This window comes from Passer domesticus, chromosome 1, assembly GCF_036417665.1.
Source record: "Passer domesticus isolate bPasDom1 chromosome 1, bPasDom1.hap1, whole genome shotgun sequence".
Classification (NCBI taxonomy): Eukaryota; Metazoa; Chordata; class Aves; order Passeriformes; family Passeridae; genus Passer; species Passer domesticus.
In genome coordinates this window covers 52,729,342-52,754,446 of record NC_087474.1, presented here as the reverse complement: position 1 = coordinate 52,754,446, position 25,105 = coordinate 52,729,342, and the positions used below count along the sequence as shown (strand labels likewise).

Genomic DNA, 25,105 nt, shown 5'->3' with positions numbered 1-25,105 from the left:
TACAGGAGATCTTTGCTGTTTGCACGTAGACTGTAACGTGACTGTGCTGTGGTGTTCGGATTGCAGTAGCTGGATAGTGTTAAGCTTATTTGGCTACATGTGACTAACTAATTAAACTAATTTAACTTTATGCTATGTATATTTGCTTTGGGTTACTTTCTCTAAACTATCTTTTATGAAAATGTGTGAAACAATGGTGTTTTTTCGTAGAGACCCAGCAGAAGCAGTATGTGTTCATGCTCACTTGTCAGTTGATTGAGGTGCAGTGATGCTGTTACAGTGTTCTGTCCTGCTATAAGGAAGGCTCTTCAAAAACCTAAATGGAATAAGAATCTGTGAGTTTCCTGACAGCCAGTCAACAAAGAGCAAGGAATCAAATTAGGACTAATGCTGGTGAAAATCAGTAGAAATGCCAATGAGGACATAATAAGTAACAGGGGTGCAAAATTGGCTGTATAAAATGTAACACTTTCATAACTTAAAATAAACAGTTTATGGCAATTATCTGTGGCAAAAAAAAAAAAAACCAAAACCAAACATGCAGTAATTTAGCTCTTTTCCTGATGTAACAGTGTTTGGCAAAGGTCCTTAACCTTTGAATTTACCACTTTGGTTTACAATTGGGCTTTTCTTTAGGAAAGTGAAAAGGGTTTAGATTGACAGTAAAAGTAAATTTGCTGGTCGTGCCAAGAAATTGAAACTCTATGGTACTGGGTGGTCTTCAGAGTCAGAATCCTGCCCTAAGTAAGCTCAGACTCCTATGGATTTCTCATTATTAAATCAGGATTGTTCTTTGGGTGTTCATACTGTCATGTGTGAGAAACATGCTGCCCCTTACCCATCCAGAACAACAACAAAAAAATAGTATGGCAGCATAAGGCAAGATGAAACTTCAAAATAAATGTAACAATTCATAAGAATGAATAGCTTTTTAAAGAAAAACATGAGTAATCATGAGTGAAAACTTAAAAGTTTTTTCCTTTCAAATCTGAAGGGGAAAAATATGGGATCAATTTTAAAAATTGGAAATTTTGACTTCTCCTTTTGTTTCCTCCTATTGTCTTTTCACACAGTTTTACTGGCATACCTATGTCCATCAGATTTTGGGGCGACAGGGGTTGCAAGGAGATTTTGTATAAAGGTGGATGTAGATTTTAGGGTGTGATAATAGAAGCACATTTATACTGTGTTGACTCTCCAGAACGTGTTCTTTTGTAAAGGATAATTATGTTTGTTATGCAAAAGTCCTTTTCAAGCTGTAGACATGAAGATCTGTGATAAAAACTAATATAGAAGCTTCCACTAGACAGATTTCCGCAGCTCTTTGTTGGTAGATAATTTGACAATTTAGGTCATAGAATGATAATTGGTTAAATATTGGCCAGGAGAAAACTAAGTTGAAAAAAGGCATACTATTTTGGTTTCTAATTGTAGTGATTTTCAAAATTTAAAAATTTAAATAATGCTAAATTTTAGGAAGATAAAATTTTAATTCCAGTAATGTGATATTCAATTTCAATATTTTTCAAACTAAAGGACATGGTTACAAAAATACTGGAGAAAACAAAGGTCTAAATTTTGTTGGTTTAAGGAAACCTAATAGAACTTTATAGGAAAATGAAGAAGAAGTGGGGTTCTGACCTTTTTTAGACATTAAGCATTCCATTAATCAAATGTTATTTTTCTATTTTTTTTAAATAGATCTCACCAGCACTATTCTTATGGCATGGCAATGAATTTTTTGCATACATGCATAACTTTAAATAATGTGTATCCTAGATGTCTGGCCAGTTCAATATTTAAATCCTTGATTAGAAATAAATTAGTGTTTTAAACTAAAACAGATTGCATGCAATAAACCTTAATGAATCTGACTTGAAACCACAAATCAAGGATACTGAAGAGTTAAGGTTGAAATATTTGAAATCCATCCTTAATTCACTGTACTTTGTTTACTGAGGAGCAGATAGGATCACATAATATTTGACAGATATATTTATTGAGAAAGATAAGTAAAAATAGGGCAAAAGTACGTTAGTAGAATGGATTGGGGTTTTGCTCTCTGCAGCAAAATGGCAGTTGACAAACAGGACTGATGTTGCCATGATATTTTAGTGAAAAAGCCTCTGCTAGGATTTTTCCTGTCCTGAGGAGCTGAGAGCCTCAGGAAAGAAAAAATCCTAGCAGAGGCTTTTTCACAAAAATATCATGGCAACAGACTGCTGTTTATTTTAAGTTATGAAAGTGCCAAATTGTGAAACCTGGTCAATTTTGCACTCCTGTAATTGTGTCACCATTGGTATTTTTTCTGATTTTCACCAGCATCATTGCTAATTTCATTCCTCGTTCTTCTCTGTTGACTGGTTGTTGAAAAACAAATTATTTCACTCAGTTTTTTGAAGAGCCTTCTTTATAGCAGGACACTAAATTATTGAGACTTTTAAATCCATAGCACTGCCTGCCCAATCTCAGTTCTAGTTTACCTGCACTGGGTCACCTGTAGCTTGAAATCCCAGACTGCTTGCAGGACTCAGTATGGTCCCTGACTCAGTATGAGTCAAATAGGTCGTCAGTATTATAAAGCTCACCTTTGGAAACTGTACCGCTGCAACACTTAATTTCAAAGAGTAGAGAGGGAAAAGGGAGAGAAATAGTGACACAAATCCTGCTCTCATGAGTTCTACAAAAAACAGAAATAAGACCTTATTTATAATTACATTCAAAATAGCATTTTTCAAGCCTCATATTTGAGTACTCAGATCTTCCAGACAGCTACAGCTTATGATTATTGGAAGATGTAAGAAATATTTGTCATTTCTGCATCACTAATGCCTGGAGGCCTGTATCAGGATCAAACTGTTGTCATGTATGTTGTTTTTCAAAAGACATGCTTTCATTGCATTCTTTTGCTTTGAAAGTGAAACAAAAATACATGCTTACAAGCCCAAAATTGGAAGAAATTGTGTGAACTATTGTGTGAGAAAGAAAAAAAGAATAAGGAAACATAGCTTGGATTAGGGTTTTTGAGACATAATTGTTGAAAAAAATATTGTTTAAAAACTGGCTCTGCAGTGCCCTTTAAAATCAGTAAGCATCTATTTTAATTCCCATATAAGTAGTAACTGGCTGCTGTCTGTATATATACTTAAATGTTGCTTGCTGTATAAGACCGTGTTTGCTTAATTTCAACCTAACTGAATTTTTATGGCTTTGCTATAAACCGCTTGAAAATAGTGGCTTAAATGGAAATGCTGACACAACATTAATTACACTGGCTCCAGTGCGATACAGTGATTAAAGTTTATTTATTTTGTGTGTGCGTCTGTGTGTGTGTAATTTCATTGTTGAAAACCTAATGGAAAACTAATGTGGCAATGGAGAATGTGATTCTGTGCCTGATATTTTTCAACAGCAAGAAACAGTATAAATGCCGATTTACAGTACCAGATAATTTATTTTTAATTGAGGTATAGTTTAGGTATTTAAAATTTTAGAAGTTTGGGAAAGTGACAAGTTTCCCACTTTAAAGCTGTTCACTTTAAAGTGGGAAACTGTTCACTGTTCTTCCAGGAGTTTTTAAATGTCTTTTTGGGTGGTGAGACTAAATGTATATTGCATTAGAAAATTAAGTAAATGGTTTCATTTCCTTGGTAGCATATGTTCTTTGAGATATTCTGGATAAAATTCTGAATGTATGAGGGTATGAAATCCAACCTTGGTATTCTGTTACTATTGAATATGAAGTAACAACTGCAAAAGTCTATTTGACAAATAGTTTGCTTAACTGGTACTTTTAGATTACAGACGTATGTGTTGCATCTAGTCATTTGGGAAATGAACAGTGCAAATATCATAAGGCCAGATGAAGAGTAAGTGAGGGAGAGAGAGATCCTGTCTCCAACCTGTTTCTGAGGAATGTGAGCTGGGATTGGAGAAACCTTGGATTCAGTCTGTTTCCAGCAGTTTATAATTCTTATATTAGGCAAGAACTGGATAAAAACATGACACGGTCTGGAGAGCAGTTCTAAGCTCTTCTGTTTCCTGAAGGAGTGTTGAGAGTAATACACTATATTACCAAATACAGGTATGTTTGATGCTGTGATTTTGTCTAAACTTTGCTGCCCCTTTCAGGAAGGTGCAATCAGAGCACTTTTAGTGGTTAATCAGCTTTTCTTGTGGATCAGTTAGACAACATCATTTTTTCTGGATTCACACATTTATGGAACTTGAAGGCTGATCAGGAAAATTGTCTAATGAGTTGTAGGTTCTGTAGAAGTGAATCGTATGCCTGGCTGGTGGTCTGTGGTGTGCCTTCCTTGACATCAGTGCTGGTGTTCTGCCTTATCTCAGAGACCAAAGTAGTCATTCCCACTCTTGCCATAAACACCTTTCCTAGGAGCTCATGGTGTCCAGTCAAACTTTTATTTTTTGGCAAGAGAATATTTGCAGATATTGTTAATGCTAATCTGTCTGGTAGACTGACAGCTGCAACATTGCAAGGTAGCATATCCTGTAAGATGGTAGGAAAGTGAGACATAAGTAGTGTAGGTTGAAAAGATCAGAGAGGAGAAGTTAAATCTTTGTGTGGAATGACCTTCATCAGTTTGCTTGGTGAGAACATCCAGCATTCATTAATCCAGTCCATGAAATTTACATTTTTTATTTTTACTGTTTGCTTTCACTGGAAGAGAGTGCAATGTAGGCAAATAGTTTCAAAGTGTGTGGTCTTTATGGTTTATATGTATTGCTCAGAACTACCACTGACCAAACTTCTTGGTCTTGTTCCCATTTGTTACAGTAATTAAATATTAAGTTGTTATGAAAGGATTCTGCCGTTCCCTTGAAAGAAAAAAGAATGTGACTCCTACATGGTTCTGTGGCACAGCTGATGTTTTATTCAAACTAATGTGTAAAGATAGAGAAATTATGTGCAAAGTTTATTCCATATGGAAGGAATGTAATGATTCTGGATCTGAAGCAAAACTGAGAATCTCCTACACTGTAGTTCATTAAGTTGGTTTGGAGAGTGAAAAATCAACATATACCCTAGATACATTTGGTTGGAAGGACAAGGAAGCCTGTAGAGATCAGTCAAATCCTGAATACATCAACTTCTTAATTGTAGCCTTTAATCTGCATTAAGACTAGATAGTGCTTGACCTTAAATTACCTTTACATTGACTTGAACATTGCACTGGAAAACTTCAAATCTGAGGGCAAATTATGTAATAAAACTTTGTGGTTCCAAGCCTGCAAGAGACCAGCTCTTCTGTTTGACCACACCCATGAATACCAGGGAAGTACTTCAAGCTTGTAAACAAAGACCTGTGTATGGTCACCTAGCGTCTCAATGATTCTGTAAATGAGAAAATGGAAGGGAAAGGAAGGAGTGATGCTTGAAAAGCAATCTCTTTTAAAAATGTTAATGATATGTTTCAAAGCTTTGTTTGAAAATACCAGCTTGGCTTTTCCTGGTGTTATGTTTAAGACTTCACAGGAAAGTGTCTTTGTTCTGCATTGATCCCAGCTGGTCCCAAAGTTTAATTCAGCCTCCACATGAAGCTGCTTGCTCCTATGTCAGCCTTGGGAGGGAGCTCAGAGGAGTGTTCTGCTGTAATACCATCTGAGAGAGCTGCCTGTTGTGCTGACAACAATTGACTTACAGGAATACTGTATCTAGCCTTTATACAAGGATACCATAATTCCAAAATCTTAAGCAAGCTGTTTGATGATGCCAATTGAAGCAATCAGCCTCTTGCTCTGTAAGACCCAGAGCAGCTGGAATGCATGCAAAAATTCAAGTCCCTTTAAGTCCCATTCCAGAAGTCGCCAATACATATTGACTATCCCATAATTTTCAACTGTTCCCCTCATGATTCATAGTTGCTTGCTTTTAGGGATGCTACTATTCAAATTTATGATTCAAAAGGCAGCACTGTCTTGAAAGATACTTCAAATCCAAGGGTATCTAACATCAGGTATTCTCAATGAAAAGGGATTTAAGTATCTCCACAGATCTTAATTGTTATTCACACTGGAATATGAGATAAGAAAACTCAGAAATATGAGTAATACATAATTTTTACCATATCTGATTTAGTACAAATGTTCTGCCAAGGGGAAGTCTGCAAACATTCATATATTTCAATGATTGACAGCCATTATCGGTAAACAGGACAATATGGTAAATGGTAATGAATATAATCACTTTTTCAGATAATTAACATCTCCTTTTAACCTCTCCTAAATATGGAATAATTCTACAATTTGTAAAAACCCAATGCTTTGTTCTGTTGGTCTCTTCAAGTATTGTTTGGCCTCCAAAATCTGTGGAATGTGGAAAATAGAGAAAAGTGGTTGATACATGATCTACCAAGATATATCATGCTGCCATTCAGAGGGACTGTGACAGGCTAGAGAGTCAGGCCATAAAGAGCCTAATGGAATTCAACAAAGGGAAATATAGTCCTGCACATGATAGGAAATAATCCCATGCATCAGTACAGACTGAGACTGACCTGCTGGAATTCAGCTTTGCACAAAAGACATGGAGATCTTGGTGAACAAAAAATGGAACATTTTTGCCAGCAATGTGTCCCTTTGACAAAGACATCAACCTCATTTGTATTAGTAGGAAAATTGTCAACATTTCAAAAGAGGTGATCCTTCCCTCTGCTCAGCACCACTGAGGATGAATAACCACTCAATCCTGTTATGGGTTCACAACAGGGTCTAATTCTGGGGTTTTTGGGACAAGGACATGCTTATACTGAATCAGGTCCAGTGAAGGGCCAAGAAAATAATTAAGGGCTTGAAGCATCTTTCATATGAGGAGAGATCTGGGACTGTGTAGCCTAAAGGATCAGAGAGGAGGCTCAAGGAGATCTTCTGAATGTGTATAAATACCAGATTAAGGGGACCATTGCCATACATATCTGCAAATTGTTCTAGTTCTAGTTATTTTGATTACCATGTTTTGAACCCAAAAACTGACTTGGACTTCCGATAATTTTGTTGGAATTACCGTATTTTTTGACTGGCCCCTTATATTTTAAAGTTTGTTTGTTTGTTTGTTTGTTTGTTTGTTTTGGTGTGGAATCAACATGCAGATTGAAACACATGCAAAGATGTTTGTGTATGATTGATGATTGGCATAGAACACATAGACTTAAAATTTTTAAAGCAGGAAATAAATACAAAGATTAATGCCTTCAAAGCTGGCAAATTTTGAAAGGCTATTGACTTAGAGCAGTGGAAAGAAAGGCCTTTTTGGCCTCATTAGCTCAGCAAGTCTTTGCTTACTCTGGTAATAACTTAGGTTAAGTTTGGCCTGCATCTTTCTTGTGTAGTCTATGTAACATATTTGGATTTGGAGAATACTTGTAAACCACATAAAGCATTCCTGAAGGTGGATAGAGTTTATATGCCACATGTTAGGGAAATTAAAGTATTTTAATACACAAAGTATCTCAGGCATATACTGTGTTCTAGGATCAAAGCTGGAAAAGTGCTGAGTCTTAATAAGGTCCTGGAATATCCATTTGACAGTGTGAGGTCGTGATGCATATACACTTGAGATCTGCCTTTGAACATGCATTTATTGATGTCATGCACTAAATATCATTCAATGGGAATTTACCAGTTATTTTCTTGGAAACCCTCAAGTTTTTGCATCACTCTGAAAAAGCTACACCTTTGAATGCTCACAATCTTTCTCAGCCTTTTCCATGAATAAGATTTCAAATAATTTTTTGCTTAGTATTTTTTTCTTGTAGCACAAGAAATAGCACAAATGATGTGCTATTGCTCAAGATATCCTACCTCATGGGAGTAGCAGGTTAACTCATGGTTGTACTCTGAAGAATCTTATCAGAAGGCCCCATTCTTCAGAAGAAAAGGGAAGGGGGAAAGGACTTTTGCCTTGTGTGTGTAGTGCCTTTTATTGCACTAATGTGAAATAATTCGATGTGATGGACAGCAGTTTATCAAAACAAAGTCTCATTAAAATCTGTCTGCACTTTGCCCTTACTCTCCTTTGTATAATAAGATTGTGAAGCTTTCTGTGACCAGATGGTAACCTGTGGTAACCTGTAGTGTGTGTACTTTCATGGGTGATGAATAAAACGATTGTCACCCTTAAATGTTGGCATCAATATTGTGCTAGTAACATTTGGAAGTTTCTGCTTTATCAGCAGCAATGACTGGCAAATAATCAGCTGTTTTGTAATGGGAAGCTTAAAATAGCAGCTGAAGACATTTGAGTTAAGCTTCATGGAAAAAGACACTGCTGCATTTATTATGATACCATTTTTGTTGTGTAAGGATGACATGATTGTTATTTTAGCTTTTTAGACATACAGTGCAATTAAGAATAATCAGTTTTCCCACACATTCCACAAAGCAACTGAAGCATGCTAATAACCAGGCCCTTAAATTTAGAGCGACTTCCGCTGCTGCATGGGCAGCCAGTGGGTGCAGATGCATGCTTCACAGTGGTATGCAGCCTTTGTGTGATTGCAGCCTTCTTACAGAGATGTGTGTCTCAACAGGAGTTGCTGATAAATAATAAACTCTCCAAGATTTGCCCACACTACCAATATAAATACAATTTGGAGTGCCGAGGAGGGGGATCTCTACATATGACATATACTTTGTAAGGTGTATCAGGCATCCAGACTGGAACCTTAAAAGAATGTACAAAAGAATTCTGATTTGTGTTTACAGGAAGTAGTAGATAGTTGCACCAATAAAAATTATTCTGTGATATATATGCACACTGATGCATACAGTGTTTGACCCATAATTTGTGTGACTTGCATGAGGCTGGTTTTAGAACTCTCCACATCAGTAAAGAAAAATCATGATTTAGGTAGGGGTTTAGAAAACAGATTTTGCCTGTAACTAAAGGTAGTAAGTTTATTTGGACAGTTTTAATTGATAATTTTTCCTCCTAAAGGCCGTTTACTGGGAGGGAGAGTCTTACATATTCTTTTACCAGGGTCTGCCATTTTTTTTATAGACTGAGGTCTCTATGAAGAGATTTAGCTGAGAAATGTTTGTGTTCACATACAAATCTCTTTTTGTATTCTTTTCTCCAATCTTTTTTCTTTGCTTACTACTCTTCTCAGTGTGAGTATGTAATACCTTTACATTATGTATTTTACTAAACTTTTACTGTATTGGGGCAAAGTCAGTGGTACTTTCTTGCATACTTCAGAATAATTGTTGCTGAATTTTATCTTTGCTTGCTATCTTAGACTGAACTACTTAATAAAATGTGTGAAAAATAAAGTGTTAAACCTTATGACTGGACAATAGTATTTACAATGAAATGAATCATAGAAAGAGCAAACAGGTGATATTTTAACTATGATGCACAGTTACCTGCATTTGAGAGGATATGATTGTCCACATGCAATTTTGAAACTTTGACTGTACCAGATGGTAAAAGAGTCTTTGTGAACATATTTGTATCTATATGAAAGATTGCAAGTTGAGATAGCATATTGCTCTCTATGAAGAAGAATAAGCCACAGTGGTATGGGAAGAATTTTAAAGTGTTTCCATTCCAGGACTTATATTTGTGTATTATTTTACCAAAATTTATTGTGAAAATTCACACCTGTAAATGAGGACATGATAGCTCATTAAAAAAAGAGGAAGAAAAAAAAAAAAGAAAGATTTCTAGGAATGGAAGATGAGTTTTGCTCTCTGCACAGGATTGCAAGTTCTTGCCACCATTAGTGCACAAGCCTATGCTGGCTTCTTACATTGAAGTTAAATTAATGGTGAAAGAATTTTTCCTAAATGTTTCCAAAAATTGGACTGGTAATATGTATGACTGAAACTGCAGTTATACACCTTTTTTATAAGAGAGAGGTGTGGAGAAAATAGGAATTGCATTATCAGTTTTAGAAGATGCCCTACCACAATGGAAAAAAATGAGGATGTTGCCAATTACAGATTTTCTTTTTTCCAGTGAAAATCTAAGTGAGATGGCTTAGACTGAAATGAAAGTTGTTATGTCCTACCCAGTTCGATATTGTGTTCACCATGAAATGTGCCACTAAGGCCACTGTAATGAAGTCAAAAGTAAAATTTACATCTTTAAAGTTGGACAAGAAGTCCCATTTCCTCCATGAGATCTATCTTGAGACTACTAAGAAGATAGCCTTATCTCCAGTTGAAGAGCTGTAAAGATGCAGTCTATCCCTTTCATTCCCATGGAAGTTCCTAATTGTTAGTTACTATTTGGCAATTTTTTTTTTTGGTGTGTTTGGTCAGGATCTGTAACATTTCAGTGCAGTTGTCTTCTGAGTCAGGCTAAGAGTGAAGCTGAATAAATAACTCCTGGCAAGTAAACATTATCATGGTAATCCTCAGTCCTGTGAATGTGGGACACATTTAGTTTAAGGGTGGCTCATGACACATTTTTAGCAAATAAAATATTAACCAAGATAACTTCTCAGCTCTAGGAAAAAAATTCAAAATGGGCCTCATCCATCTTTGTGAATGCATGACTTTGAGCCACTTTCATAGAACAAGAGATTGAGTCTGAATGGAAGTATTTAAGGAAGGAATAATTTGAACATTATTTACAAAGTTTCACTTCAAAGGTGTGCTAATATTTTATAGTTAGTTACAGCTTATCACCTGTCCTTGTTCTTCCAGGCATTCAAGACCAAGGATGGCTACATCGTAGTGGGAGCTGGAAATGATCATCAGTTTGTCACTGTGTGCAAGGTGTGTTAGGCAAGAGTACAGAAATATGTAATAGATTCCATTTTCACTAGGAAAATTAAGACGCTGATTCTTCTTTATGATTTTTTTTTCTGTATGGAAATAAGTGGTGAGTATAAATTCTAACCTGCAGCTGTTCTGCCTCTGAATTCAGAACACACCTGTTCTAAAACTTGTAGGTACTGCGCTCCTTTTGAAGTCTGTGCACATCTGATTGAATCTACTTCTACTTAAATCATTATCCAAGCACATTGTCCTTTAGAGCACTAGCACATGCTCACTGAGAAACTTGTGGACTTCTCAGAAAAGAAATGTTACAGGACTCTGGGCTGATTTTGGAGTGGTGCAAACGTATGATGTTGAAAAACAATCTTAAAAAAAAATTGTTCTAAATGAAATGCATCAACATTCCAAATAAAAGACCCCAGTAACATGTAAGATGGGACAAGAGAATTTTTGCATATAGCATTAGACAACATTAAAAAAAATTACAGCTCTAGCTATATTGGCCATTGTGTTTTTTCTCTAGGAACTTGGATATTTAACATAAATTAATGACACTCAGGAAACTGAGCATTATTTTCCTCCAATTGTTCGTGTCAGATATTTCACATTTCTGTGGAAATTCACCACTTATAACAAATATGTAGTAAGAGGACTGTGCTATTTTGATACTCTTTTAGTACAGTTTGGGGTAGGTATCCCCACTTCACTATGTGGAGGGGCTCTGCTTTCACTTTGAATTGGCTCTTAACCTCTTCAAAATTTGCTCAGTGGGTTTTCTTCGTAAAGGTATCTGACAACTACAGTCATCATTATCTTAATATGAATGAAGACTAATAGCTGAATAAGTGTCTACCTGGCACAACTCAGTTTTATTAAAGACTCATTATCTCTAAAGGAAATTTTTCCAGAGTGTCCCAGGACATAGCTGTGAATGTTTTGGTACTTTATCATCTAAAGTGAAGAATTATGTAGCAAATGCTTATTGTCCTGCCATCCTTGAGTAAGACAGAGCTAAAGATCCATTTCAGTAGGTTCTGACATCTTGATGTGAGCAAGCAGGCACTAAATCTATAGATCATGTACTATACCTGATTTTAGGGTGCAGCTGAGAGAATTACGGTGTGCCTTGTTGCTACATATTCTCTCTGTAATCATTAAAGAATGAATGGAACCCCAGAAGATGAAGCAAGATTTTAATGGTTTGTGTTACTCCAGAATGTATAGGATAAATATTAAGTGAGATTAATATTAGCCCTGGTCTGCAGGCTGTTGAGTTTTTTTTGTAATCTTGATAAATGTGTTCTCTTGTTCCTGCAATTGAAAATAAGAGATACAGAGCATGGAAAAATGATGATTGCTTACATTTCAAAGGGATTAAAAAATCAGAAAAAATAGTTCAAGTTTTGAGTAATTGTTAGATTTTTCTATATACCAGTTATCGTATCTGTTTCTACAAAGAATGCTTTTTACCCTTATCAGGATATTATAGGTATGGATTTGGGCTGTTACATTGCCAGAAAAAAAATAATGAAGAAATCAGTGGAATGCTGGAATGAATATTCATTATTAGAGATATGCTCTGTGCTAAGTCAAAGGTGGTTTGGATCTTAAAACACTGTGAAGAGGGAAAGCCAAAAAGGGAAAAGAACTTTCATACATGAAGGCCTGCAGCATCCTAGTGAATACAGAGACAACTATTTAAAACACTGGAATTGCTATTTGAGAATCTTTCTCAGCTGAATTGGTGCTGAAAATAGAGACTGTATGGAAGCTGTTGCCCTGAAGGCACATACTATAGAGATGTAACAGCTGGCTCAAGCTGTAAACAATTGCAAACATTCTGCTTCGACTATATCTTTTCAGGCAAGCAGAAACAAAAATCTGGAATAATTCACTGTGATATTTTCAAAATCAATGAAAACTAATGCAGCTTGTTTGAGGACATGGATAATTGAAGAAAAACTTCGTAACACTGCTGGTTAAAATGCATTTCATTGTGGTCAAGTGTTACAGCAGCACATCCTGATCTGTGGCTGATTTGGTCTGATTAGGAATAGTGAGCGAGACTCTTAAGAAAACTGAAGTTTTGTGTACAGCAAGGGAGATTTCAAACAGATTTGCCAGTGTTGCAGGACAAAAAACACATGGAGTGTGAGCCATGAGTGTGTATGTAGAGCTTGAACAAGGCCTCAAATAGAGAACACCATTTCATTCTAAGTGTTCACAGTGAAATAAAGAAAATAACATTGGCAACATGATGCAGAAAGATGAATGGTACATTAATGAATAACTTCTCAAGTGTGCATTTGTTAGTCACAAAAAAAAAATTGAGAAGAACATATATAGACATGCAGCTTTACACCAGATGGACATTAAGTTAAAGCTGAAATCAGTAACATTAATTAAAACAGCGGAGTGAGCAACTCCATATGATCATTTTTCATATAACTCATCAAATGGAACCACAGCTTTCTGATTAATTTCTTGGGTTTTTTTTAAAGCTCACATAAGTATTCACTATCATTTAATTTGAACAACCTTACAGGTTTTTTTTCTAAAGCAGTGATTTGTAACTCCAAACCAGCAGTACTAAAAAAAGGAAATAATTTAAAGGGGTACCAACAGTATTGATAAACTTCCAGACAGAAAAATTTAGCTATTTCCGAATGCTAATTTATGATATGTTGTGATTTCCATAAACTATATTATATAAATAATATCGTTTATATAAATGCAGAAGGAAAAGATTATATAAATGCAGAAGGAAAAGAAAATATCCTGTGAATTAAATATTGATGGAAGATGCTAGATTGATGTTTTATGTTACCTTGCAGATAAAAATTTGCAGAAAAGTTTTGTAAGATCACCATTGTTCTAGCATAACTTACAGATACCTAGCTTCCATGCTTAGTTTTGTTACTCTAGGTGAAAATAATCTCAAAGATGACTATCTGTTTTTAATATCTCTAAATATCTGTTGAAAGAATATCTGTTTTGCTAATGGTTTTATGTCATCAACAGCTATTTACTTGTAAAGGAAGCTGTATCCTTATTCACTCCAGCAAAGTCAGGAGTCATTAAATGATTGTGGCCTTGGTCTAAAGCAGTGTCAGAGGAATTAGTAGAATGTTATATTTGAAGCAAATATCAGAGAGATTGACACCAACTTGACACCCTGTGGTAGTACACAAGCATATTGATTCAGGGAGCGACTGAACATGTTAATAAAACATAATCTATTGATGATTGCTAAATATGTAGAAAACACCTTCCACTCAGAAATGTCCTAATCAAAAGAGGACTGGAGTTTGGATGAATATTAAGGAAGTGTTGTATGTACTGTCCCTATTCTTAAACTCTTCCTAAGCATCAGACAACAGGCAGAGATAGAATGATGGGCTATAGGAACTTCAGATTTGAGCCACTGTAATTTTAAAGCCATCTTATAAATCGGCCTATAAAAATGTAGCATGTTTAGAATGATTATAAGACTCATCATAAGAAAAAGTGAGCTTTAGTGTGTAATAGTGAGTAAAAGTACATGAAGAATATGTGACAGTCTCTTTTTTTATAGGATTCTATGCTGCCTTTCTCTGTAGCTGATGTAATTGGTGTAGTTTTAGAAATCACATTTAATTTTGTTTATTTATGTTCTATAGAAAGTCATTGTGACACAAATAGGTAAATTATACTGATTTTCCACACAGCTGATTTTTCTAATGAATGCCTGTACAAAATTCTAAGACTTATTTTGCATATTTAATTCCCTTTATAGTATAATACACATGGTCTTCACATGTTGTTTAAAGTTCTAATGTGGCAGGTGGAAGTTACACATCAAAGATGTATTTCTCCATTCTCAGAGGCTTTACCACCACTGTTCTTTATTAATTCTTTTGGAAAAAAATAATAAAGAAGACCAATGGTGTTTCAATAGAAAAATCCTTCCCTTCCCTTCCCTTCCCTTCCCTTCCCTTCCCTTCCCTTCCCTTCCCTTCCCTTCCCTTCCCTTCCCTTCCCTTCCCTTCCCTTCCCTCCCCTCCCCTCCCCTCCCCTCCCCTCCCCTCCCCTCCCCTCCCCTCCCCTCCCCTCCCCTCCCCTCCCCTCCCCTCCCCTCCCCTCCCCTCCCCTCCCCTCCCCTCCCCTCCCCTCCCCTCCCCTCCCCTCCCCTCCCCTCTCCTCTCCCTCCCCTCCCCTCTCCTCTCCTCTCCTCTCCTCTCCTCTCCTCTCCTCTCCTCTCCTCTCCTCTCCTCTCCTCTCCTCTCCTCTCCTCTCCTCTCCTCTCCTCTCCTCTCCTCTCCTCTCCTCTCCTCTCCTCTCCTCTCCTCTCCTCTCCTCTCCTCTCCTCTCCTCTCCTCTCCTCTCCTCTCCTCTCCTCTCCTCTCCTTCTTTTTCCTTCTCTTTTTGTTTCTTTTTCTTTCTCTTTTTTCCTTTTCATTTTTGCTTTTTTGACAGACATTACTGAAGTGGAAAGAAATAATCTTAGACATATCTTTTCTTTGTCTAGCTTATGAAATAGAGACATATTTCTTGTTCTGTGACATGCAGGATAATTCCACAGATCTATCCATCCCCATGTTAATAACTTACTTTTTTAGTGTTCTATGGTAAGAATTTCTCCCGGCTAATCCCAAAAGCTGTTAGCTAAAATGTGAATCTTCAGTCTGATTTCTGTCTTTTTCCTTTACTTGTTATGTTACATCAACCAGGAGGCTTTTTACAAAAAGAAATAATAATTAATTTTTTTTAATTAAATGATTGATAAATAGTGATTACTAGAAATCAGTGATTTTTAAAAAATAAGTAATTATTTTGTTCCATATCTATATCTATATCATGTATATCTATATCTATATTGATCTATCTATATCTGTATCTCCTGCCAAGCACATTTCTTACTTACCTTTATTTTTACTTAGATCCTGAACTTGCCTGAAGTTAGTAAAGATTCCAGATACAAAACTAATACACTCAGAGTCCAGAACAGAAAAGAACTTATTGACATATTATCAACCAGGTAAGTTAATTAAAAGGGAAGAATCTACATTTAATCTGTTAATGCAAATAGTAATGCATAATAAACCCTCATCATGTGAAAATTTTGTTTTACTCTTTTGAGATACTCTAGTTTTTATAATAGGTATTGCAAAAGCTTACTGATGTTAAATAGTCTGCCTTTTGCACACAGACTATAGTGTGAGCTAAAGAAGCCAGACCACAGATTAAAGTTTTCAAAACCATTTTAACTTCTCTTTAATTTGAATTTTAGTGAAACCAGTGTTTTCTGCTTTCCTGGATGAATGTAGCACCTGGAAAAAATGCTTGGAGCATCATTTGCTTTTGCTGTGGGATTTTAAATTTTCAGTGAGTGTTTCTGTATCTAGGGGAGTTCAACTTGCTTTTCTCCCTTACTACTGATTCTGTATTTTAGTACTCTGTGCCACAAGTTCTCCCTAGGCCACTCCTTTTGAAATCAAAATGATATGTGTTTAGTTTTCATTTGGGAACCATCCTCTTAAATACTTAATTATTTTTTTTAAAGAGAGAACTCAAAAATCCTTTTATTTGAGAGAGTAAAATAGCTTAGTTATCTTTCTCATTCTGTTTGAGAAGGCCTTATATCTGTGGAGTGCTCTTCTGTTTAATGGAGAGGATGATATAAATTTAGGTAATGAAAGAAAAATCTAATCTGTGCAAACCTTCCCAAAGGTGTATTTGGCAGCACCTCATACTTCTGGGGATGAGCACAGAAGGTGGTTAACTATTCAGAAAAAGTCATACTATCATGTTGACACTTGGCCAGTGCTAGTCTTTGTCAACAAATGCATAACAGTTATCATTGAGGCAATTTTAATAGGGAGGTTTAGAAGCATGAAGTCAGATGTCTCCCCTTTTCATTCCATCCAAGAAAAAGAGTTTAAGTAGCACATCCACAGCCCCCCCACTGTCAATCCCACATTTTTTGGATATTGAGAACCAGAGTCATGAGTCGTTAAAGAGTGTAGAGAGTTATTTTATCTCTTTCAGTTGCACTTGTACTTTGTCTCTGTCTTACCTGTCTATTTTCAGATGTCCTGCCCCTGGTGAAAAAACAAAGTACCAGGTGACTGCATTTTTGAATAATTGTGACCTTGATTACCTTTTGGAACTCTTCTTTTATCTTCCTATAACAAATGGATTGTGATAGCACAAACAAGGCCACTCTTGCTATAAGTTTTGAGCCCCAAAAGGCCATAATTTATCTTTTGACCTAGTTTTGAGCTCTTACATTATTGATGCATAGTTTTAGTTTCAAAGTTGGTTCATGTTGACTTATTACTTGGACTTCATCTAGTATGGAATTTGTCTGATGTACTCTGGTATCTTGTGAGAAGGCTATTTTGCCGTCCATAGATCAGTTACTTCATAGCTCATTGTCTCTGGTTGATTCTGGATGTTGTCTTTTTTTTTTTCCATGGGCAACATCTGAACAAGAAGATCAAGGAACAGTTGTTCTTTAAATTGCCAGAATTACAATTTGGTTTTATATCTGTAGCTGATAGTTAATCAAAGTACATTATTGCTCTTCTAATTACTGCTTTATGTCTTTTTTTCTTCAGAGTTTGTGTTCTGTTTTATTATTATAATTGAGGCTGAATTTCTGCATATTATATGCAAGCATGTAAATGTATACACACTTTTGGAGTAAACATTTCTAAAGTATTCTGCTATGTCATATTATTGTGAGTTCATCTGGCAATCAGTTATAAAACACAGATATAACAAACACCTTCAGTATTCTAATGGAAGTTGAATGTGTTTCCACACACATTCCATGGTAACTTTAATTCACTAATGCACAGTGTTTTTTAAAATTGTACGTGGTTTATTTTTGAAGTCACTTAGAGAATTAAAAGAATCGTTTCTCAGTGCTGAAAAATGTCAACCCTTGAGAAATGAAGGGAAATGACAAAATAGTAATGACAGAATTTCATTGAAAAGTACCTTAATTTACTCACTGATTGCTTGATAGTATTACAGCTTCCAGCACATGGAAAATATAACCCTAAGGTGCATTACTTGGACAAAAACACCTGCAGACTCTTCTATTCATTCAAAACACCTGCAGACTCTTCTATTCATTCACTGTATGTGCACTGCTGTCCATTTTAAAATGAATTTGTGGAGACATAAGCTGGAGCAGCTTAGAAGACATATTCTTAGACATTGATTTTCTCAGTCTAGCAAATGAAGTACAGTTGTGTGAAGTACAGTAGTTTTGTTAAGATGAGCCACTTCTTTTTTCCCCAAACTCTCCCACTGCCATTTTCAGTTTACACACCCTTTCTGTTCCACTAAGTCATTGGTATTTAAGCAGCATGTATGGCAGATGCTTGGTACTCTGCAGTTGCTTATATTAAGCACTGCTGTTGCACAGTAGATATAAGCATATATTTTTTTCAAGCTTTTGATGTTTGTTCTAATCCTAATAAACCAAAGCTCCACCAGAGCCTAGAGCAGGTTTCCATTGATCTATATACTCTGTTTCCTTGCCCTTATCCTTTTTGATCTGTTTATGGAGCTGTGTGTCACCTTTTCAATTTTTTCTAAATTTTCAAAATACACTACCTGCAATTAATTTCTAACTTCTGAGCATTCAGTAAGCGCAAAAAGAAGGATTATTTACTTAAGAAAAAGTATGAAAAAGAAACCCTTAAGAAAAAGGGTTTGCCAGGCTTTGTATAGGAATAGAAGGAGTTGTTTGGACCTACTCACAGGGTCAATAACTCCCTGAAGTCTTGAGCATTTAATTTGCTTCATGTGTGGAGCTGAAAGTTTAGAAAGCATCTGAACTCTGAATACCAAGGAGACACTTGGTGGCTTTTATTTGCTAAAAACTGGGCAACTGAGACTCTTTGGTCACAGCTTTATTTCTAGATGTGTGCACAAAGGAAACATTGGGACAATTGGTCAATGTTTAAGAATGCTGGGTTTTTTTAAGAAAAAAGGCTCTATATTGGGAGTTCTTGACTCATGTGACCTCTAATTTAGATCAATAATTCTACTCACTGCCTGTGGTAACCATGCCAGATTTCAAGGCAATCAGGTAACCATGGGGATTATGCAGCACTGCAAAGAAATTGACTTTTAAACTGAAGACTTTTCAGAAGGGTGTGAAATGATATATTCATCAAAGTCAGATATACTGAACTGAGTGAGAATACAAGATGGGGATGAATATGACTTCAGACATATATGCAACTTGAAACAACAGCTCTGAAGGGTGTGAATTGCTCCATTAATTTCAGAAAGAATTTCCTCATGCTCCTTCTTCTCTGACAGAAACAAAGAGTGAAGCATGCCTGTCCTTAACTCTTCAATCCAGCTTGCTCTCTGAACATCTCAATTCCATCTGTAAGGCACAAATGAAAGGTGGAGAGGGAGAGTACATAAGGAAGGATAAGTTCACATATCCGCAGAGAATGTCAGATGTCGATAAAGGTGATGGGAAGGTAATGCTGCTTCTGAGAGAGCCTGCTCTCGTACTGAAGCAATAGGAGGGATTACAGAAAACAGTTCCATCTCGAGACATGGAGTGTTTTTAGTTCCATACTCTATGGGGAAATGAGTAAAATGCTGCTTCATACAATATTCACAGGGAAGAACGATATAGGCCTAGGGGGCATTTTGAACTTGTTTAGCTACTGGTAGTCCTCTTCCTTCTATGCTGTTTTTTTTCCTGTTCCCATCGTCTTCCTACACTGCCTGTAGGCCCTCTTCCCTCTCTTCATCTTATTTCCTCTTTCTCCTCCCACTGCTGGCATTTACACATCTACTCTTCAGCTGAAAAAAAAAAAAAGTTTTGGTGCCTTCTGTACTTCTGTATCTGCCTCTTTATTTAGGTTACATTTCCCCAAATGTCAAGAAAGCAGAACTCTGACAAAAGCAAATTACTTCTGCCTTCCTTTTTTGTGTATGTGCCAAGAGTCAATTTAAAATGACCCTACCTGGGTGGAGGTCAGGTTCAATGGCTACCACTGCGGCCCCTGAGACTCCCAGCTCATGTGAGAACTGACAGACTACAGAGCACTCTGGTTTTTAAGTTTCCAGTGAAAACCTCTGGCTTGTGAATTAGACAAACAAGAGAACTAAGTTTTAATTGTTGCTCTCTTCCCCCTTTACCTCCCTTTCACTTTTGCTTCCACAAGAACACAATAGTACTAGACACAATGCACATTATTTGTATGTGTATATATAGGCATGCATATGTCAAGACACATATATAGACTACACATGAAATTTGACATCTGTGCAAAAGCTAGTGTAATACCAGTTTTAAAAGAAACTGCTTTGAGAAAGGGTGCTTAATTTGCTGACCTTCCTCTTCAAATTATTGCACAATTCAAACATTAATCCCACCATGCACCTCAGTAATGCAGACACATTTTAAGAGCAGCTAAATGTGTGCTCCAAGGCACTTTAGGAAATTAACCTGTAAGTGGAACAGAGTGTGTGGGGGCATATAGGTGTAGGTGGAAGGTGAGTAGCAGATGTGCCCTCAGCTTGTAAATTGAAGCAGCTTCACATAATGAAGAACACATAAATTCAGTATGATTAGTGCTTCTGCAGCTCTAACTGAATTTTTGTAGACTCAGAAGCGTTAGGACTGGAAATGATTCAGAGTGGAACTTCTATTCCTAGCACTTATATTTTAAACCCCTTCTTCTTGACTGTACACTACAGCTGCATGCTGTGTATGTAAGTGTGAAGGGAAAAGGAATGAGCAGGAAGGAAACACAGAGGAACTTGATCCTCAGTTAATAAAGCTGTTGCTAAATGGTTTCCACCTAGTAACAGAAGAGGAAGGCACCTAAAGGGGAAAGAGTATTGTAAGATGTTTAATTTGCCTGATGAGAAGCATTGTTAAATTCACACTTGTTGAGACACACCCAGTCTTTGTAAATCTCCTTCCCTATCCCCAACATTTCCTTTTCTAAGCCAAGAGCCTTGCTGACTGAAGTCACTTGATAACATTTCAGGCATGAGCATCTAGTTGTTTACAGCTTCAGCAAGACAGGTGTTTGAAGTTTGAAAGACAGTTGACTTCAGTGTGGCACAGCTGGTAAGGCTTACTTTCCCCAGTTACCTACCTTACCACCAGTACATAGAAGGTTGAGCTGTGTAGACATTGGCTACCAAATTGCCATATTTTGCTTTAAAATGCTTTGTTGTAAATTGCTATTTTATGCTAGCTTCTGTGTGCACAAATGAGAGAGATCTAAAATGTTCCAAGCATCTGCTTTTTGGACTGGGTAAGCTAATGTGCATTTTCTGTGGTTTTTTCTTACCTTTTAATAACCTTCTAAGATTTTCATATCTGTATGAAGTTCAAGATCCTTTCTGAAAAGGAACTTGCCATCTCTTTTCTAATGATTTACATTTTGAAATTGAGGCTACTGAAATCAGTGATTTTTAAATGAACTTTTTGACCTGATCTTTGTTAGCTCTTTAATCCCTTTTAACCCTTGGGTTAAAAGAAAAACCAACAATAAAATCAATTAAACTTTTCATCCTTCACAATGTGTGTTTATTGATGTGTGTTTACTTAGCTGATTTTCAGTTAATTTGCACTTCTTTTGTCACAATTATAAAAGTTACGGTCCTTTTTTTGTACTTGAGTAAAACAGAGGAAGGTTGGAGAAAAGTGCTATATTTCTAATAAGTATAGCTTAAAATTATATGGCTACAAAAAGAACAAGCTCTTTTACATGCTGGAATAACTACTCAGTAGCCATAAGAAATACATTTTGCAAGATAGACATGTTCCCTCTGTGTGGTATGTCATTCCTTTAAAATCATACATAGTTTTAAAGCAGCATGCAATTCTTGATAGAGGAATGAGAAAGTCCATTAACCTCTGGCACAAATTTAGTGCATAAAGGTGAAGATTTATTAATAATTCTATAAAACTGGTAACAATATATAGTATGCAGAAATATAGAAGAATTTTCATGGTGAATTTGTTGTACCTGCAAATCTCTGGATGGTATTTTTTATGTAGCTACTACTTATAATCTACTGTATATGGCATCTTTTAATTATTTGAAATATCTCTTAGCAAAACCTGTACAATCATGTTGATCACAACTATTTTAATATTTTGTCCATTGTGGTTCTCCCAGTGATTCACCAGTAACAGAAGAGTAGACAGTAACAGAGATATTTACACACTATTGAGTAAATACTGCAGTATTCACTTTGAAAACACTAATTCTGTATTCACTGTACACTAAAGGAACCGTTCTTTGAATTTTCCAAGAAAATATTTTCTAGGGCTTTTTTTTTCTATACTGTCTTCCATAGATGCTACTGTAAGAAACTGTACCAGCTCTCTTACTCATTTAACTACAATGAAGAGGTGTTTGGTAGTGAAGAGAAAAAATATCATAGGTATTTGGGAGTGAAGATACTGTTGATAGAACAAATGAAACAAAAGCTATTATGCAGATTTGGGTTGTTCTAGAAAACACAGGAATGCTCTTGTGGACTTTAGCAAGAACGGAGGAGCTTTTTATGATTAACCACATGTGGAAAGCTCTTACTAATCCTAGAGGTTGCTGTTCCATCTGTATTTGGTAGCTGTCCAAATTGCTTCTCTACATTAATTGCCATAAGTTTCCTATAGAAAAGAGCAGTATTTTGCTTCAGTAGTTCTTCTAAACTTTGTGCGGAATTGGATGTTTTTATCCATTAGAGAAACATGGTTGCCCTTCCACATAGGATGTAGCAAAGATGGAAGATTTCTTAGGAAACATAGAAAATGGAATACACTCAAAGTGGATTCATTCAAACTTTTTAAAGTCTTTAATTGAAAGATAACATATTGCTAAAAAAACCCCACATTTTATTTTAATAATTATCAGGATGAGAAACTTAGAAACTCACCTAAGTGCTATTAAAATATATGAACATATTAAAGCCATTTCGTGTAACTCGCACAAGGCAAGCAGACGTTCTTTTTCTGTTTTACATGTAAAGATGCATTACTTACTGTTTTTTTTTAAATTAGAATTTGTTAGAAAGCAAAAGGGAATGTAGATCCTGCTTTTCAAGAAGCAAAACTACACTTGTAGTTTATGTGAGAAAACGATGTGTAAAACTTTATTTTGTATTTAATTTTTTGCCTTTTAGATGTTTTTCTTATATTGTGCTGTAATTTTTTTGATGAATTTGCTGAGTGTATAGTTTAAATTTAGATGTTTTCATTTAATGATGCCTGCTGTATTTACTAATTGAAGAAAAAATATATTTAGTTGGATTTCTACCAATTTCAATTATTTCAGCTTATGCCACACTTTCTATTCTTAAAATATTGTAAAGCATGAAATGTATTTAATGTTAAATGTTCTGGAATTTGATGCCTCATTTTGATACTGGAACTTTAGTATCTTCGTGAGTGCAGAGGAGGCTTAGTACTGCTTAAAATGCAAATAAGACATCATGGAGACTTTGACCTCTTCAGGAAGTAAGCCTCAGTTCAGACTTTGCAACAAACGTCCTAGCAATAGATTTCTTCTTCATTGGGGTACATATCCTTCCTTTCTCAGAGGTGCTTTCAGAAAGAGCCTGAATTTGACCTTCATACCACAAAGTAGTACAGTAAAAAGCAAATCCTTTTGAACTTCTAAAATACTGGTAGTAATTGCAGAAGGCTAAGCTACAGGTTTAAAACATCTCTATAAATAAATCACAGGTAATTTAGAGGGCATTTCTGTGATTATATATATATGTGTGGCAGATGGAACATTTTATAGGAAAAGTGACACCTCTGAAAAAAATGAAGTTGTAATGTGAGCAGTGTTGAGCTCTCCTGCAGCCACTAAGTATCTCTGAGGTAAAGATCCTCTTGCAAGTGTCATGTTTCAGAGTTCAGATGCTCTACAGTCTTGGATTCCTTTTTTTCCTCACCTTGTATGCGTTTTCATCACAGTGATTTTATTTATGTATGTGTAAGTTAACAATTTCTTTTTCTTAACTGAAAAATATACAAAGTAGGATTATTAAAAACAATGAAAAAGCATAGAAAGACATTTTAAAATATGTTAAGAGAAAAAGGATTGGCTAAACCCTCTAAATTCCTGCTGGCTGGGCTTTCATTTTTGGGAGAGAACATTAGTCGTCTTCTTCTTGGAAGTTTTTGCTGAGGGTTTTCTCTTGTTATTTGGGAGTGCTGAGCATGTTGTTAATGGGTACTTAGCAATCTAGACATCAGCCCTTCGCTTTAAGTAATGGTTATGGTATTTATTTGTGCAAGTATTATCACAAATTGTATTTAGTTAGGGGAATAATACATACAGGTTGGTAAAAAAAATAAATTCAAGTTTGTACAGCTGACATCAGAGGTAAAAATTAACATTTTTAAATCCATGGCTTATATTTTCTCACATTTTAAAAAGTATTTCTCCCTTAATGGTGTATAGCAGATGTTTCATTATATAAAACATAGTTGAATGAGCAAAATAGTTCCATGCTGTTGCTCTCAAAATCTGAATACTAGACCTTTATTGGCAGTGGTGGTATTCTGTTTTGGTTTTAAACAGTATGCTTAACAATATGTTTTCAACAGCCTCTCTTTAAAACAAATAAAGGAAGCTATTCTACATCAGAGTTAGAGTTTCAATTTCAAGAAGAAATGCTCTGAGTGTCCCTTGAGGGTAATAGATAATAGACAATCTCTTGTTTTCTACAAAATTGTAGGTTTGGTTTTTTTTCCTGTTACATAGGAAGGAAAAACCTAAGTGCAACCTTAAATTGTAGAAATTCACATACAATCACAGAAATTTTGCTTAACATGTACAACTCCACTATATATTAAGTCACTCACAGTGGTGTAACTGAAGAAAAATATGTCTTGAAAATTATTCAGGTTTACCAAAATATCAGAAAGTAGCCTGCTGGTTATGCAGATATAGATTACAGACACTCCTGTTGAGAAGACTTCATTTTCAGGCTATCCTTTAAATGCAAAAGTTTTGGTTTGTTAGACTCAGGAGTATATTTATAAACTCTTTCTTAAAAAGAACTGCAGGAACATAACAGGACTTATTAATTACTAACAGATCAATTGAATGGGATACATACATTGAGAATTACAATAATTTCCTAGTGATGGTCTTCAGCACCATGATTATGAAGTTGAGTCCAAGATTCCTCTTCAGTTGTCCTGTCCTGTTAAAAATAGAATTTGAAGTGTCAAAAAGTAGTAGATGAAAAAAGCTTTACATTTATAACAAAGGATTTATTGGGCTATGAAATATGAAGCATCTCCATTGCTAGCAGGGAACAGCATAATTTTATATAAACAGCATCTGTAACTGAA

At 35.7% G+C, this 25,105-nt stretch overlaps 1 protein-coding gene across 6 annotated transcripts in view; it reads left to right on the top strand.

Annotated features, from left to right (window-relative positions):
* Window positions 1-25,105, top strand: part of SUGCT (succinyl-CoA:glutarate-CoA transferase) — a 314,975-nt gene that overhangs the window by 105,865 nt on the left and 184,005 nt on the right. For all 6 annotated transcript variants that reach the window (XM_064420220.1, XM_064420256.1, XM_064420246.1 and 3 more), the window contains 2 exons: window positions 10,672-10,743; window positions 15,666-15,763. In XM_064420220.1, coding sequence (XP_064276290.1) covers window positions 10,672-10,743; window positions 15,666-15,763 — 170 coding nt within the window. The remainder of the gene's footprint in view (window positions 1-10,671; window positions 10,744-15,665; window positions 15,764-25,105) is intronic.